The sequence below is a fragment of the Populus alba genome, chromosome 16, assembly GCF_005239225.2.
Source record: "Populus alba chromosome 16, ASM523922v2, whole genome shotgun sequence".
Classification (NCBI taxonomy): Eukaryota; Viridiplantae; Streptophyta; class Magnoliopsida; order Malpighiales; family Salicaceae; genus Populus; species Populus alba.
In genome coordinates, this window is record NC_133299.1 from 13,506,046 (window position 1) to 13,523,590 (window position 17,545).

A 17,545-nucleotide genomic window follows, 5' to 3' on the forward strand; every position below is an offset into this window, starting at 1 on the left:
TGTTTGTTATCTTGCTGTAGATCTTAGGCATGCAACTTCTAAGCTTTCATTATCCAAGTCATAAACAAAGGGGGAAATGGTTTCATGTAATTGATTTCGTCGTCTCGGAAACTCACAGACACACACACACACACAGAGGGAGACTGCGTGGAATTGGGAGTTGGGACATGTATAAATATGTTTTTACTTGATTGTTGCGTTGGTGCTTGCAACTGCTATCAATTGGTTCATATGTTTTTATTTGCAATTCTCAACCTTACAGTAACGCCTACTTTGTTTTGGTGGGTAAAATTGTTGGCGTGGTTTTTTTTTTCTTTTTTTTAAAAAAAGAACAGCTGGAAGAAGGAATCAACACTGTTGAAAAATGGACAGAAGATGGAAAAGAAAGAAACTAATCAAGAAGCCACCAAAGAAATACCATAAAAATGTCCTGTTATTCAGATAAATTAGCTTTTATTTTGGAGTTTTATGGTGTCTATTGGATTCTGCTCGGTTTGCAATTCACTTGCAACCTGGTTATGGTCTGGGTTGTTTATTTTACCCGATAAAAGCCAATATCATAGACAAGAAATTAGAGATATTTATATTATGAAAAAATATTGTTTCCAAAAAAAAAAAAATATTTTAAAAAATAATCAATAATAGGCTCAAAATCATGTTTTCAAATACGTTTTTGGCATTATTAAAAATTAAAAATTATGTTTTAATTGAAAATATAGTATCTTTTAAATATTTTTTAACTTGTGTTTGAAAAAGTTCAGGTGTTAAAAAAATAAAATTCGAATCATGACATCTGAATAAACTATTTGTAGACATATCGGGGTCGCCCCACACATAAAGGTGATAAAGCGATAGAGTTCCACTAACATAATTAAGAGAGTTCAGTGTGCAGGTGTTGTAACAGCAGTAGAGAGATGAGACCTAACCTAACCCATCCCATCAGCATGCACCTTTTCGTTTTTTGCAGCTCCTTTTACCTTTTGTTTTTGAAGTTCAGTCTCTGAACTAGAAGTAAAGGAGAGGAAGCCATGTTGTTTCTTCTTCTGAATATAATTACAAGTACACGCAACAAAATAAGAAGATTGGCATAGGAAATATAGTGCAGCCCTTCGAAAATTGAAAGAAACTTCATCATTTTAGACAGGACCAGGCATTCAGAATTCGAGCACGATGGCATGAATTCATTTCTTTAGGAATCATAAATTTAAACCAATTCCTTGCCAAAAACTTCCGACGGGCCAGGCCATATATATGAGTCTAACATGTTCAAAGTTCAAACCCTCGCACACTAGTTGCATAGCAAGAGTGGTTAGTTACTCGGGGTTGTGAGTGAGCTCCCTCAACAAAACACGAGAAATTAGAAAATGTCGAGTTAGAAAAAAATCAACCGGGAGCAACAGAGGAATTTACTCCAGGGAAATGGTTTGGTTACATGCATCTGCATAGTATAAAACCGAACCAAAATTTGATGAGGCATGTTCATCTGGAAACAAAATTAAAGTACGAGATTGTCCTGTCCTGTCCTTGCTATTATTGGTCACACTAACATCTGACATTGCAATGAGTGAACCATGCATACCTCATACTATACCCCGTAATGCTACTCTTAATATCGACCTAATATACTTAATTCTAGTTATTTGTTCTGTCACGAGATCGGCATTTCTTGTTCTTTTTTTTTTTCCCAAGACACTGCAGATCACCATGTCAACAATTGCGTCTTATGCATGGCCTTCGTTCTCAAAACTCATAAGCTTCTATCAGCTTTGCTGTTGCTATGCATGAAGCCATTCCCCAATTTTTATTTTTTCTTGCCATTATCAGGTGCATGATCAGAAGTGTACAGCCATCTCATGTTTGATGAGAAAGTTGAATTCTGTTGACCTACAGCGACAACAATTGGAGCCAGGTTTATCAAAACTCAGTTCAACCGAAAAAGATAGTAATGTAGAAAGGTATGGGATCTGATAGCACCTTTATAATTGAAGTAAACGCGCAAGGATGGGCTGCGGAAACTCCCGCTATTTACTTGTCCACTTCTTTAGGGATAACAGCCTTGCCAAGATAAACTTGTTGCATCTCATCTCTCCATATCTGCAAGAAAATTATCACATGGATTAAATCTGACTAGTCCAGCCAAAATGTTTCGGCAGGGAAAATAAAAATAAGGAGTTGGAGTTGTATGAATATAAATGCTACTTGCTACGAGAGCTTCTGCAAGTGTCACTCTGATTACACAATGCTCTACTGTCCATTTAACTATTTGGCTCTCATTCAGATCAGTATTAATTGACGCCAAAAGCATGGCACAAAGGAAGAGAGGAGGGATTAGTTGTGGGGAGGGGGGTTGGAGGAATAAGGGACTACTACGAACTACTTATTTGAGATCCTTGTGCTCCAAAAGGGTATTCATCCTCATTACTTGCAGTGAAAAAGAAAACCTTTAAACAATTCAAAAGAGGTCATGGCTTCTTGTTTGAATAAGTCAGTATTAAAAAGTTCTGAATCAGGTCCGTACCGCATCTCGAAATTCCACCCGGATATGAGGCACATTTGTCCTGTGAATATCATTTCCGGCTGGTCCTCTCTTGTAGTACTCTTTACCAATCCAGTGTGACTGCAATTTCAAGGGCAAATGTCCAGAAATTAGATTTAAAAGCATTTATATAAGTACTCAAATATTTTTTCAATAGAATCAAAAGTAGCACAGCAGAGTAAAGTTGGAACACGTTAATTCTGTGCCAATTATCTGGTACTTGGATTAATTCAAAATCAAGAACAACAATAAAGAGGCTGCCCACTGAATCAATAAAATCCTAATAGAAGATATACAACAGCTAAGAAGAATCACATTAGTTTGATCAGGAAAGCAACAAACACGCATTCCCCATCAAAAAGAAAGCGAAAAAGCACACAGTATAGCATATAATTCAAAGAGTTGGGCATAAACAATCTTCTACGCTGGCCATTTTAAACCCCCAATGTCCATCGTATTAGGGAGTCAATAATAAACCATACTGGTCGTAAGATGTACCCATTTCAATACATTCAGTCCATTTGTGATCGATGTCACAATGCCATGCAGACAAATCACTTCGCTTTGAAGACAACCCAAGTCAGACTAGGTTCCCCATGGAAAGATATTTATTAGGCAACACACAACATGGCAAACACATCTACATTGTTCTTCATAGGCACGGGCAACAAATGATATCTCAAAAGCAACACCTGAAAGGAATGATCCTTTCATGACCAGTTCAAATATTCTAACCCCCATCTTCAGTTTTCTTTAACTTGTTAAGATTAAGAATGATGAGAAAACATACTCGTGGTACAAAGTCAGTCAATGAAATAAAAAGGAGTAACCAATCAAGCTAATCAGTGATTATGATGAAGGAAGCAAAGGAAATTAGTGACTATATAAATAGAAAAAATCAAAGATTTTACATTTCTCTGTCTCAAGAACATGTTGTCTTGATTTTTTTTTGTTTTTATTTTATTTTCTTAACTAAACTTGTTGCACCAGATCCTTTCTTTTATAAATTTCAGAATCTTAAATCCATGCTAATAGAAACGAATGTACCTTTAAAGCATGTGAGAAACCTGATTGGTAGACTGAATTTCGAGCAATCTCACACAGATCACATGAACTCAACTTCCACACCTGTCAGGAAAGCTTGCAATAATTAATTTCACCTCAAGAAAAAAAAAATCACTTCAGGTGAGAAAAGGAGCACTTACAGAAGCAGCAATGCTATATTCTTCCACCAAGGGCTCTTTTGTTAAGTGAATTTGGAGCGGATCATCGGTAGAAAGGGAAACATTGAGACCCCTTTGGAAAAACATTGGAAAAGGATTCCTATGGTAGTCTAAAAATAAGGAATTGTTGCTCAGTGGAGACATAGCTAAGCCAATCTGTATAGCAAAAATGCCACCATTTCTGATTAATGTCACAAAAAATAGAAGTACAGGAGATCCATTTTAAATAGCAGTAATGATACTAAAAAGAATATAGCTTCCATACTTGTGCTAGATAATACAAATATTGAAGTACTGGAGATTTCCTCAAATTGATCCCGTGGGCAATATTATGAGACGTAAGAAATGTTGCAGCAAGATGGTCAGTATCACCAGCCTGAAAATGATAGTTGTCACGTGAGGTGGCAGAAGATCTGAACATTTGTGCAAAGTAGAAGGAAAAGCTGGAAGGAATACCTCTCCAGAATGGGGACGGAATTTGATAGTTGTCATGCCCTTTGACTCACGAAGCTGAAAAACAATGTTGATATAGATTAATTGAGGAAGAAAACAGCCACCAAGTAAAACATTGGGGCGGACTGCCAGATCAAGCTGGGAGAAAAGCTATCAAGCTATGTCAATAAACATTAAATCATTTGATGGTTGCATTTTTCTTTTTTGTGCGGCAGAAGTTGCATCTAGATCATGACATTTGAATGTAAAAACCTGGAAATATTTTTCTTATCACTAATGATGTCATGACAAGAATCAGAATGGTCATCAAAACATGCAAGACACCTATCCAAGAAAAATATTCCAAAAGAAAGAAGATAATAAACATCTTCATGTAACAAGTTATTAAGTAAAATATTGCTTCTGAAGTATAACACAGACCTTGTTTAATGTGTAGAGGTTGGCATAACAGTAATAAACATAATATGAAAATGCAGGATTGAACACATTGGTCCATTGAGTTGGTGTAGGCATGTGCTTTGTGGGTCGTCTTTCAGGTTTGCTTTCATCATCAACCAGGTCCAGCCCAACAACCTGAAATATAAAACAAATGGCAAGTTGTATATTATTCAATAAGAGGGGGGAATAAAGTTGGATGTTGAGCACCCTTAAAGCCCTCTGTGAGGATAGGAGAGTCAGGTTATGATTTCAGAGGAGGAAACAAAAGATGATGAAATTTTAATATCCCACAACCACCCTAGGTAAATGTATTACTTGCCTCTTGTACTTGATCCACCATCAAGTCCTAGGTCACATGTTTCATACACAACCCTATCAGATTTTGCCAGTTATACCTATTGGTAAAAATTTCTGGCAGGGATCTCTTTTGATCCCCCATTCAACAGCCTTCCAAAATATAACACCTAAATGAGAAAATAAGACATTGAAGCATGGACCATTGTAGTTTCCCCCCTTTCTTTTAGTGATGTAGTGAAGGGAAGCACAAACAATGGGCACATAAACAACAAAAACAAATAAAAACACAAGTGTAATCTGGAAACAAAACAACCAACTAACCGAGCTGACTAAATCTGCCAACAAATACTTAAATCATACTCGTGTCAGTTGAAGAATTTAATTGTTTTAATGCATAACTGCTAGATCCTCCAACCATCTCAACAAAAGTTCCTTGGAAAGCTGGTTTGGTGATAAAATAGGGTGGTAAGCACCACATATCTACTTTCAATTAAAAAAAAATAAAACCTGTTATACACTGTGATGCTATCTGCAAAATAACAATCTGTTTAGAAAATGGCAAACCTGTTTCAAGAAAACATGCAACTGAGGATGCGAATCTGGATCAATTGTGACCTCGAAAAGCGGAATGAAGATATTATCAAGAATATTCTGAAATGATGTAACAATCCCCATTTCCTTGTAGATATTGTACAGTCGAGGAAGCTGAAAATACACAACATATTACAAAACATGAAATTAAATACTGACTCGAATTTTTCTACTGATAGGGGCATCTCATTGTAAACAGAATGTTCAGCAACAATCAAACCCACCATCACTCTCAGCTAAGCTAACCAACTTTTCCTTTAAGAAACCAAAAAAAAAAAAAATTGAACTTCAGTAAGAGGGATTTAGATACTGTCAGTACCTGGATTAACCAAACAACATTTTCACTGTACAAATCATTATTCACTATCCAACTAGCCAATTGGTCCCATTCACTCTGTTTTCTACCGTATATTGATATTCTGTATTCAGCCATCTGCAATAAAAAGGTCGTAGAAATAGGGGGAAACAAGCATAAGCAAAAGTGAAGCATACTGTAGATGCTTCTTAAGAAACATGTCATCAGTTTTTTCCATCATCTAATGTCAGCACATGAGCCTCAAGCATGATAGGAATTAGTAAAGCAAAATATCAGGATCCAATAATCAGAAAAGCTTCAAAATTTTCCTACACCTCAAATCCTAAGATAGGATGGGCTCACTCTAAAATCATGACTATAAGATTCAAGAATTTCGTAACAAAAATACTAAAATACAGCTTCTACCCATAACTTGCTGATCTAATCAGGTCTAGAGAATGAGAGAAGGATCAACAAAAGAAGAAACACAACAAAACATTGTCGTGAATCATGAATGTGGTGTCTTTGGCATTTCTTAATTGTTGTAGGCATGAAATATAGACAATTTTACCAAATTATCACTAATGCACAGATTTTAAATATTTAACAACGAATGAACAGTACTACAAATTTAAATATCATTGGAAAATGTGAAACAGATTAAGGAAACCAGAATCTATATCCATGCATAAAGATCAACTACAAGTAGGACAAAGATGTACCTGATATTTACTTGCAGAAAGATCAGAAAAGACTTGTTTTGTCAGTTCACCAAGGAAACGGCCTGCTCATCAACACACAGCAATAAGCATAGATAAGGCAAAGCAGAACATATAACTAGCAGGAAAGAAAAGCAGCTTACAAATTAGTAGAAAAAAAAAAACATCACAACATGATAACCATGTAACCACTATGAGATGCAAGCATGTAAAATGAAACTTGAGTCTTAAAATGTGTGACCCTCTAGTACAAAGTTTTAAGGTTTCCTTTGCAGTTCATTGTGAGGCCTGCTAGCCTTCAGCAACACACAAAATGAGGTATCCTCCCCTTTCAACACAATGTCACTTACTCGTCACACAATTGGCAACTTGAGCCCTTTAAGCTAGAAGTTCCAAGCTTTTAACCACTATGTTGTTCCTATACAATAAGTATTTCATTTTTCTCATTGCCCCTGTTCTTTTTTCATAAGTTTGCTTTAAGAGTATGAAGGATGAACCTTCTATCCACCCACCCAGAAGAAGTAAAAAAACAGATGAAAAAAGATTTTTTTTCTCTCAAGAAAAAATCAAGACGTACATTGGATAAGATTAAATTAAGATGTACCTTGGATAAGATTGTCTTGTTTAAGGAAAATCTCTCTAAGTCTACTCTGACCACAAGGATTGTACTTCAGGTTGAACTTATCAAAGCGATGAAATGTGCTCTTGTCCGCATGTACATCTAAAAGGTCAACATTGAGATCATACCTGTTCCCACAGATATCAATATGATCACAACCTTCTATATGACAATATGAAAATGATAGCAACAACAAAAGTTACCCATTCAAATCCAAACTCTCAAACACTTCTTTCAATGTCAAGTATGTTCCATCTCGAAAAATTACAACCTGAATAACAGGAAGAACAAAAGTTTAAGACAACAACAAATATGTATTAAATATCCACCTAATAATCAGATTGTATCATATTGTTCGTGTGGACATAATATTGAAGTTCTGGTTAACTGCGCAAGATTATGGAATGATTAATGGCCCATTCCAATGCAGAAAGAAAAGAAGAGTATACTGTTTGATTTCTGCAAAAAAAAAAAAAAAAGGCAGGGTATCCAAATCTTTACCTCATCAGGCTCTTTCCTCAGTTTTGACTTTATAAACCTTAAAAGATGTTTCTGGTTCATGCACGCAGAATGATGAACATGCGTGTCAACTTTCCTGACATTATAAAAGTCGCGGTGTGGAGCACTTTTCTGAGCAAGAAACTCTCTATCCGCATTAAGCATCAAATGAAGGTTGAATTTCTGAGACATTGGGATAAGCATAAATCCAGAAGTCTAATTATTATCAAGAAAACTAGCTTCTCAATAAATTGAGATGGTCAATGAAAGATGTATTTACTTGTTCTAGGAGATTCAACCGATGATGACATAGAGTTCTGATATTTCCAATTGCAATAACTCGAAGTATGTGATGCAAATCAGTGAAAAACGTTGTCGCATCAGCAACAGGAAAAAGTTCTTCCTCAGCTAAGAAAAGAGGAAAAACAAAGCATACATTAACATCCCCATAATGAAATAAAGGATTGACATAACAAGCAAGAAACTGAAGCTCAAAGCTTACAGTCTTTATTTGGATAGACATGGATTACCCCATCTTCCATCTTAAAATAATGCTGTGCAAAAAAACAAAGAATGGAAGGCATATATGATCAAAAAAAGGAAGTAAAGCATAATCCTGACTGTTTCACAAAATGCCTAAATGAAACATATACCCACATCAGATTTTCCCTCTGGTGTGAAGGAGAAAGGGTCAGGATTAGGCTTTGGTGTACTGGGGTCAGAAATAATTTCTTTCTCCCATGGTGCGATTGCTTCCTTGAATACATATCTTTTTCGCATTTCAAGACATTCTTGAAGAACTATATAGGAATCCACTTCATCTGGTGATGGCACCTCTGCTGACGCAAAATAAATTTGTTAAAAAAAAGTCATTTTAAAATGGAACATCAGAGTTCTAACAGAAACTTACATGCTTGCAATCTTAAAAGCAGTGAATAATTCAAATAGGTACACTAGCATTCAAATTAACCAAGCAAAAACACAGACAACAACTTTAAGAGGGTAGACACAAACAGAAAAAAATTGAAACATGTATCCATTAAAGAATGCACATCCATTCTGCATCATTCCCTCTAAAGAATTTAAATATATGCATATTTCATGATAAAACATAAGCAACTGCTTGCATTTTGTGCCCATTCATCTTGCACTTTTATAGAGAATATCAGCAAAAGATCAGATTAGTGATATTAAAAATTCATGAAGTGGGATAAGAGAAACCCTTTAAATATTTTACCAATTTCACAAGCCAAAGCAAGGATAATTAGCAGAAGTATGGATGAGAAGAAGTCAATACCCATAGGAGAAATTTTAAGTCGTGCAAAAGTTTCATGTTCTGGTTCTTTCCTTAGAATATCAGCAGCAATAGGATCAGGCTGAACACCATGCAAGTCACCAGACACACTATGGGATCGAATCATGCTTGAAGCAGGTATAGGGACTTGGTCTCCATTTGCATTAATGTGTTGTGGTAAAACATCCTTTATATCCTAAAAATGCCAGCCACAAAATTAAGAATAGAAGGAAATCTTGTCAAAATGAAGAATGTGTATGCATGTGGGTATGTAAATGAAAGACCGATGCTGCTAAACAAAATAAGAAATGTGCATTTCCAAGATCACAAACTCACAGCATTTCCATTGATATGCAGATATGTAGTGTCTAGTTTAGAATTATCAGTCATGTTATCTTCATCATCTGATCCTTCCACGCTGTCAAAGGCACTAGCACTAGCACCAGGAGACTTTGGAGAAGTTGGTCTGATAAAACTTCCAGGCCTCTTGATATGCCCAGAAGATTTCCCTGGAACAGCACAATACTGGATGTTTTCAGCAAACAGGATAACAGCTCCCCACCTCAAATGAAGAGGTGAAAAAACAAAAAAGAATGGAGTAAATAAAATTTCAATTGAATTCCAAGTCATTCCAAGTTGGCACTATTTGAATCCACAGCTGGTGGCCTTCTCTACATAAGGGGTTGAAGTGGGAGTAAGATTTTATTGGAAGGCACAAGGAAGAGCGGCCCAAAGCAAACTGTTAAGAGGACACCAGTAATTAGCTAGATAATGAAGCCAATTAACAACTCTGGACCATTTCCAATTTGTTCACCAGGACGAACTACTTTAATCCCAAGTTAAGTTTCCTTATTAATCTTCAACGCATATAAATGCCTTACCGAGGATAAGCTTTCAACCCTGTTACTACATAACAGATAAAAAACTTCTTGCACTTCACTTCTTATTCAAAATATATATTAATAAATATCATTCTCGTGTTGCTTGGTTTAAAATCCGAACATAATCTATTTTTTATCCCTCTTTTAACATCATTCCTTCCCTCTTAAAACAGAGAAATATAAAAATCGTAATTTCAACAAATATAAATGATTTCCGCAAGCAACAATCATGTTAAATACAAAACAGAATACAAGCATTTAAATAATTATATTATACACATAACAGAGTTATTAAATTAAATTAAAATTGTCCTAAAAAATCATGACTGCACTGTTGAAAATTATTATAAGTAAAACTATCAGAGCGGTCTAGTTCAAGCCGAGCTTTAAATATTCACTCCGGCAAGAAGTCCGAGAAGTTCATACCTTCAGGCAAAGTATGAAGCCTCGGCAATCCAGCCGGAATCCCGTCGACATAAACCACCTGACCATTACGTTTCTCCTCTCCATCAATTCCACCACCGTAAATCGCCGTCACGTCCGGTAACGAAGCCGAGCCACGCTTGTTATAGTAACCGCTACTTCCCTTCCTCCGTCCGTGACTCCGGCGCTTCTTCAAATGCAGCGGCGACGATCCTCCGCCGCCGCCGTCGGAGTTGTCGTCTCTTTCTCGTTCTCTCTCTACCGTCTTGGCGAACTCGAGAAGTTGATTTAGGGTTTTGCGGTGCATATAATAAGCGGATACTGCCACAAATGATGCCCCTACTAGAGCCGCCATCGCTAGATGCAGCGAGTACGCTTCCATTACTTTTCTCTCTCTAAAAAACTGTTTCTCTCTCTAAAAAAAATCTGTTCAGGTGGATTTTTGAATAGTGAGCTGTGTTGACAGTGAGCTGAAAGGACAGAGAGAAAGGGAGAGAGCTAAGTGAATAGAGAGGAGGTTTGTGTTTTTGTTTCGAGCTAAACACGGCTTGTTTGGGTTATTTATAGGCGAAACTGAGAAGAGGACATATTCATTTTCTCTCTCCCTCTATTCCTCTCTCTATCAGAAATTGTTTTAAGAGTTCAAGTCAGTCACCCATGTATATAAATATGTGAATCTGCTCACTGAACTTTAACATAAATCAATATTACCCCCAATCAGGCTTATTCTATTAGAGATAGCTTATTTACCTCAGCTTTTTTTGAGTTATAGGTTTTTTAAAAGTGTTTTTTATTTGAAAATATATTAAAATAATATTTTTATTTAATTTTAAAATTTATTTTTTATATTAACACATCACAACAATTTAAAAATATCAAAAAAAAATTAATTTGGAATAAAAAAAAAAATTAAAATGTAAAAAAAAATAATCCCTAAAACGTTGTTTAGCGTTTCTACATGTGAGAGAAACAAAAACATTTAAGAAAAGGTTTCCAAATCTAAAAGTAAAAAAATTTCTTAATACTTGAAGTATAAAAAATTAAATTTTATATCTATGATAAATCTAACTATGAAATGTTATTTATCCTTTTATCTGGATAGCGTGTTAGTCACTTTTAATTTTTAGTTTTTGAAAGTTTATAACCATTTTATTTAATAAGAAAATAATATATATATATAGGACATTTAATAATACGAAAAAGATTTAGGTAATTTCCCACTAATCCAAGAGCCTTTTCTTTTCTTTATAAAGTAATGTTTAATAGGTGATAACATTATTATTATTATTATTATTATATGGGTGTCCGGGTTAGCTTACTCGCATCTCGATTAATCCCACGGGCTCTAAATTTAAAAACATTATTATGTTTCTTTCCTTTTCTTTGTGATATTTATCAATTTTTTATTTTAATTTTTTAGAATTAAATTCATGACTACCTCTCCAAATAGTAATTACTATTTATTTAATCAGCGATTTACGCATGACTTTCATTATTCAGTTACTATTAAGTTAATATTATTAATAGTAATCATTATTAATTGATGTTGTTATCATATTTCACACCTGTAATTAGTTTTTTTTAAGGATCCACACTTGAAAACATTTAAGAAAATATTTTATTAAAAAGATACATTTATAAAAATTTATGTAATGAAATATGGTTTTATTGACATGTCTATGCTTAATTATATATTTTAATAAAATAATTCCCAAGATATAAGTTTTAAAAGAATAAACTTTGCAGGGTTGTATGGACTCCACAGCTAATTTCTCTCCCAATTAAATGCTTGTGATCAACATGTAGTTCAAGAAAACTCAAAGAACTTTCTAAATTTGGAAGAAGAACAACCTCTCAATGCATATAATGGTGATAGGGTAGGGTTTTTAAGCAAGAAAGTAATGCTGAGGGTCTGATGGAGGGTAAAATTGATCAAAATGTCATTCTTTAGAGGTGATATTGTGTAATTTCGAACTTTAAAAATATAACTGAAATTATGTATAATTGGAGGGCTGGTTTCAATTACTTCTTTTCCCCTGGAAGAGCACTTTTTAGCTTTACTTTTCAATGATGGCTAAAAAAATTTGTTGAAATCGCGGCTTTTGTGCAATTAATGATTGTTTATCGAGGGGTTTTTAATTTAATTAATTAATAGGATTAGGGTAATGGGGGTGGAACCCGTTGTCGGGTTATGGTGGAGGGGGCCAAGGAAGGGTTTCGTGTAATTAAAGGCGTGGATTGTGAGTCATTTTCGTTATCCATAAATGGGGTTCCAAATCATATATGCCAAGGAGATGCAACACATTTTAAAGGAGGTGCTTCTTGTCCTGTAACGTTTTAAAGCAGCTGTTCAAGATTAAAATATGCCAAGCCTTTTTATTTCTGCATTTTAAAAAAATTTTATTTTTTATTTTTTTAAAATTAATATGTTTTTAGTATTTTAAAATTATTTTGATATGCTGATATTAAAAATAATTTTAAAAAAATAAAAAAAATTTATTAACATACATTTTAACATAAAAAAAATTATTTAAAAACACAACCAGAATCATACATAATTTTAACAATTTTCCTCTTCTTTAATTAAGATTTGAGTGCTTCTTTAAACAAATTATTTTTATGTAATTATTGCTCCAACTTTTACACTTTTACTTTAGTAAATGTCAATAGATTATTGACTTGCACAGTAGCTTGGATCAATTTTCAAGGGTAATTATAAATACTTGATTTAGTTTTGTTTTAACTTTCTTTTTATATTTTAGATTAATATGTATGTCCCAGTCAGTTTACGTATATTTTAACTAATTTTATAGATCTTGAAGTAAATAATTATGTAAGGTCTCCAATGGTCTTGAGGTTTGGGAAGACCCGAACTATTATTTTTTAGAAAAAAACTTAAAACCTGATCCGATTAACCTTAAATTTTGTTTTAATTTTATTTAAGAGGGAGACTATTTTGTGTTTTTAGAAATTTTTAAAAATATATATAAATTTTATTTTTTTTAGTATTTTTTAATTGTTCTAATATAAAAAAATATTTTAAACATACATCATAATACCAAATATACTTTAAATAAAATAAATATAAAAATATTTATAATTTATTTGAACATGTATCTAAATGGATTTTCATTTCAATATTAACTTAATTAACTTTGCTTGCTGTATGTAAAATACTTAACTTCTCGTAACTGGTTTTGCATTTATTTAATGAAACTTGTTCGTGAAACAAAATCACGTGGATCTTTGTTGTCTTCAGTGAATACAAGTATAGAAGATTCAAAATTACCTTTGATACAAATGGAAGAAGGTGTAAAACTTACGAAGTTTTCATGAAGGAACATAAATCTCCAGTGTCGGGTCCATTTGTTTTTTTTTTTTTTTAATATATTTACTCGAGGAAAATACTTTTCTATGAAAAAAATTTCTTAAAAAATAAGCTATTTTTTATTATTTGAATGTATTAAAAATATATTTTTTATTAGATAAAATTAATTTTAATTTGTTGGCTTTTAAACCATAACAATGAGATATAAAAGTTATGATGTTTCTAGAAGGGCAAGTGGAGATGTTGGTAGTAGTTATCATGGGAGCACTAGTTATGATTATGATAATAGTATTCATGATAATAGTTGTAGTTATAACTTGTTTTGACATCCTATTTTTAAACATAATTTCTTAAAGAAAATAAAAATTTTCAAAAAACTATATATTTTTTATGTAATCCAACTAGTTTTTAGTCATTTAATGATTTTTATCGTTTCATGGTTTTTTACTATTTTGCTTGCTGTGTTTCGTGTTAATGATTTTTCAAAACTCAAAACTAAAAAGAATCATAAAAAAAGAAAACTAAAGACAAAGAAGAAAAAAAGATTTAGCGAGTACGATGATAATTAAGTAAGAACTGAAGAATAAAAAAATTACAGTAAAGATATTCTTAAATGACATGGAAGATTTTTAGAAAAAGGAGCTCAAAATAAAAATATTCTTAGATAGGATAGTATAAATAGAAGAGAGATGAAGGGGAGTGAGAGGAGGAAGATGCGCCTTAGTAACACCATCACAACAGCAACAGACACATAACTACTACTTATTTAATAACACGATTGCAGCAGCAACAACAACAACCTACGGATGCAACAGTAACATCAATGGAGAGAGAGAAGAAAAAAAACCAAAAAAGACCAAAACTTTAAGCGGCGGTAAACAATACACCTAGCACAAGAGCAAAAAGGGAAGAAGAGGTGCATCTAGCGGCTACTTCACACGCCTCCTAGGCTCGAGAAGCATGTGAAACGATGCACCCACAATGATAGCCTTCTCCAATATATGACTTGCACGCACTGCCACTATTTTCTCTTGTTCAACCATTGTCTAGGTCTTTTTTAGTCCACCCAAGCCACTTAAAAGGTCAATTTTGAACCCTAATTATTTTTTAACATATTGTTAGATTTTTATGAAAAAATATTGATGTTTGTTATGAATTTGTGTGAGTGTGCTATAATTTTGCTAGTGAATATGATTTGTGTTTAAATGTTTGAATTTCTTGTGTGTTTATTTTCTTGACATGATGTGTTTTGCAGATGAATGTACATCACACATGTGTGTTTTGTTTAAAACAAATACAGTAGGTGTGTTTTCATATAAAACAAGAAAGATAAAAAAAAATACATGTTATTTTGATGAATGTAGCTTTGTTTCTTCAAAAAATTGTTTCGTTAAATATAAACATGAATCAGTGAATTGAAGAGTGTCTTTGGCAATACCCCCATGTTTCACTTTTTATCATATAATAAACTATTATTCTACTTGGCGTGATCACTTTTAAAACGATAACATGTGATTTAAAAATAAAATAAAAATCATTTTTTTTTTGTCATTTTTATTTGTAAATATATTTTTAATAATTTTATATGTTATGACATATTATCTTTGTTATTGTGAGTGGACTCGAGCTATATCAACGTGACCTCACATAGGTTTAATAAGCATGGGTGGCACCATTAGAACCTATTTTAGACATATTTAAAAGAGTGAGGCCAAACCTAATTTTTCACTACTCATATGATCCGACACCCATCTCAAAATTTTAGATCGATGAAATCTATTATTTTAGGAAATAACGTCAAAACTTTTAGTTCAAAATACTAAACCAACAAATTCTCATGTTTTAAGGATTAATATAAAATGTTTTTGTTTAAAATCTCAAATCGATGAAATCTTTTATTTCAAGGATCAATGTCAAATTTTTTCGTTCAAGCATGAGTGGCAATTTTAGAGCCTATTTTGGATATAATCAAAAGAGTTTGGCTAAAGCTAAATTTTTACTATCCATATGGATCCAACACTTATCTCAAAATTCTTAATCGATGAAATCTTCTATTTTAGGGAATCACGTCAAAACTTCTCGTTCAAAATCCTAACCAAACAAAATCCCTATTTTAAAGATCAATGTAAAAGATTTTTGTTTAAAATTCCAAATTGATGAAATCTCTTATTCTAGGGATTAACATCAATTTTTTTTTTTCAAATCCTAAATCTATAAAATCTTTTTTTTTATTAACGTTATTTTTTTCATTGAAAGGGAAAGATCAACCAAATATCATATCTTTAAGAATTAACATCAAATTTTTTTGTTAAAATCCTAAACCAATAAAAATCTTTTATTTTAGGGATTAATATCATTTTTTTTTTGTTAAAAAACCAAAAATTGATGAGATCTATTTTTATTGATGAACCTTGTCATTTTTAGATAAGAAAAGGACTAAAAAGTCCTCTGTTTTTGGTGACACTAATGAATGATGAATATTCATTACATATCATTAATAAGATAATAAATATGATAAACCCTTAAGAAATCTTTTGTATACCTATAAGTATAGAAAAATTATTATATCGGATATGAATAACTCACATAATTATTCTAGATGGAGAGACATGGTAGTTTACCATGCCTACAGTACTTTTAATTTAAAAGATCATCTAAATTCAAGCATATAGCCTTAGAAAATGGTTGAATCCAAATGCTATGGGTATAGCATGCTTGCTAAATTCTCATTACCTTAGGCTTGACTGATTGTCAAACTCAACTTCTTTAGGTCTGACATGCTTGCAACATCTACATTATTTTGGGCTTAGCTGATTGTTGAATCCAAGTTTTTTAGGTCTGACAAGTTTTTCAGACCCACATTACCTTGAGCTTGCAAACTGTCAAGTTTAAGTTCTTTAGATTTAATATGTTTGTTAAATCTATTTTGTTTTTAAGATTTTTTCTACATATAAAAATCTATAACAAAAAGTATTGAATTATTAGAATTAAAGAAGATATGTTTGAATTTGTGTAGCTCAAAAAAGAAAATATATGAAAAAAAAACTCAAATAGATTAAAAATAACACGCGAGAGTTAGAATTTTCGGCTTTCTTTTATATGAAAATTTTGTTTTGGGTTTTTTTAGATATACAAAAAAAATTATTTTAATAGGTTTTTTTATATAGAAAATTCTTTGTAAGAGGATTTTAATAAGGCAAATTTTATGGTTAATTAAATACATTATAATTATAATGCCTTAATGTTACGAGCTATAAAAAACTTATGTTTATTATGTTGTAATAATTTATCTTATCTTTCAGAAACTTGACTAATCATCTCGTAATTTTGATAGTTACTAATATTATATTATAATTACAACTTAAAAAAGATATTATTACTCTTAAAAATAATATAAATAACATTCACTATATAATAATAGATGATTATGAACTGTTGAGTAGATTCATTTAATGTATTATAAAAAATAATCTGATTTTTCTAATTTATATATAATTATAATAGTTACAAATAATTAAGTACAATTTAAATAAAAAAGTTATTTATTACCTTACAGAAGAAAAGTATTCTTTAAGTCATAAAACAAATATTTTTAATTGATTACAAACTAATTAGCACTTGCACTCATGGCATCGTCAATATTGTATCATTATTTCGTAAATTTGAATACGTTACAGTTATATTAACTTCAAATAAACATAGGAAGTCTCGTTTTGATAACTATATATTTGAAATGTAAAAAAAAAAAACAGTTAATAAAAATCATGTTTGGAAGGCATATTAACCACTTGTTAGATAAATCTATAAGATGTTATTTATATTATTTTTTAATATATTTTTTTTAAATATAAACCTTTTGAATTTGAAATTCATATATATTTACCTTACCTTGCATTTAATTTTATTAATTAGAATAGAGGTGATGAGATTCTAAATCTTAATTGTTTGGC

The 17,545-nt window shown here is 32.1% G+C and overlaps 1 protein-coding gene across 2 annotated transcripts; it reads right to left on the reverse strand.

The window, feature by feature from the left end:
- Positions 1-1,357: 1,357 nt before the first annotated feature.
- LOC118037507 (AMP deaminase) lies at positions 1,358-10,815 on the reverse strand. Of its 2 annotated transcripts, none has more exons than XM_035043497.2 (20): positions 10,271-10,815; positions 9,300-9,472; positions 8,967-9,159; positions 8,327-8,505; positions 8,172-8,223; positions 7,950-8,077; positions 7,673-7,852; positions 7,375-7,442; positions 7,157-7,299; positions 6,556-6,617; positions 5,858-5,971; positions 5,512-5,652; positions 4,633-4,785; positions 4,216-4,269; positions 4,025-4,135; positions 3,742-3,915; positions 3,584-3,664; positions 2,519-2,617; positions 1,975-2,094; positions 1,358-1,884 (listed from the first exon to the last, which is right to left on the reverse strand). In XM_035043497.2, exons 1-19 carry the CDS (start codon positions 10,647-10,649, stop codon positions 2,026-2,028), a joined length of 2,553 nt encoding a protein of 850 aa, XP_034899388.1. In that variant the 5' UTR covers positions 10,650-10,815; the 3' UTR covers positions 1,358-1,884; positions 1,975-2,025. The 2 variants fall into 2 exon arrangements, with proteins under 2 accessions (XP_034899388.1, XP_034899387.1); XM_035043496.2 differs by having other exon boundaries at positions 8,327-8,508.
- Between the last annotated feature and the right edge of the window lie 6,730 nt (positions 10,816-17,545).

Bases quoted from the DNA above. Each gene is read 5' to 3' on its own strand.
- LOC118037507 (XM_035043496.2), bottom strand. From the start codon at position 10,649: ATGGAAGCGTACTCGCTGCATCTAGCGATGGCGGCTCTAGTAGGGGCA. The intron at 9,160-9,299 runs GTGAGTTTGTGA...TGGCATTTTTAG, and splicing joins TGCATATCAATGGAAATGCT to GATATAAAGGATGTTTTACC. The intron at 5,653-5,857 runs GTACTGACAGTA...GTGTATTTTCAG, and splicing joins ATGTTGTTTGGTTAATCCAG to CTTCCTCGACTGTACAATAT.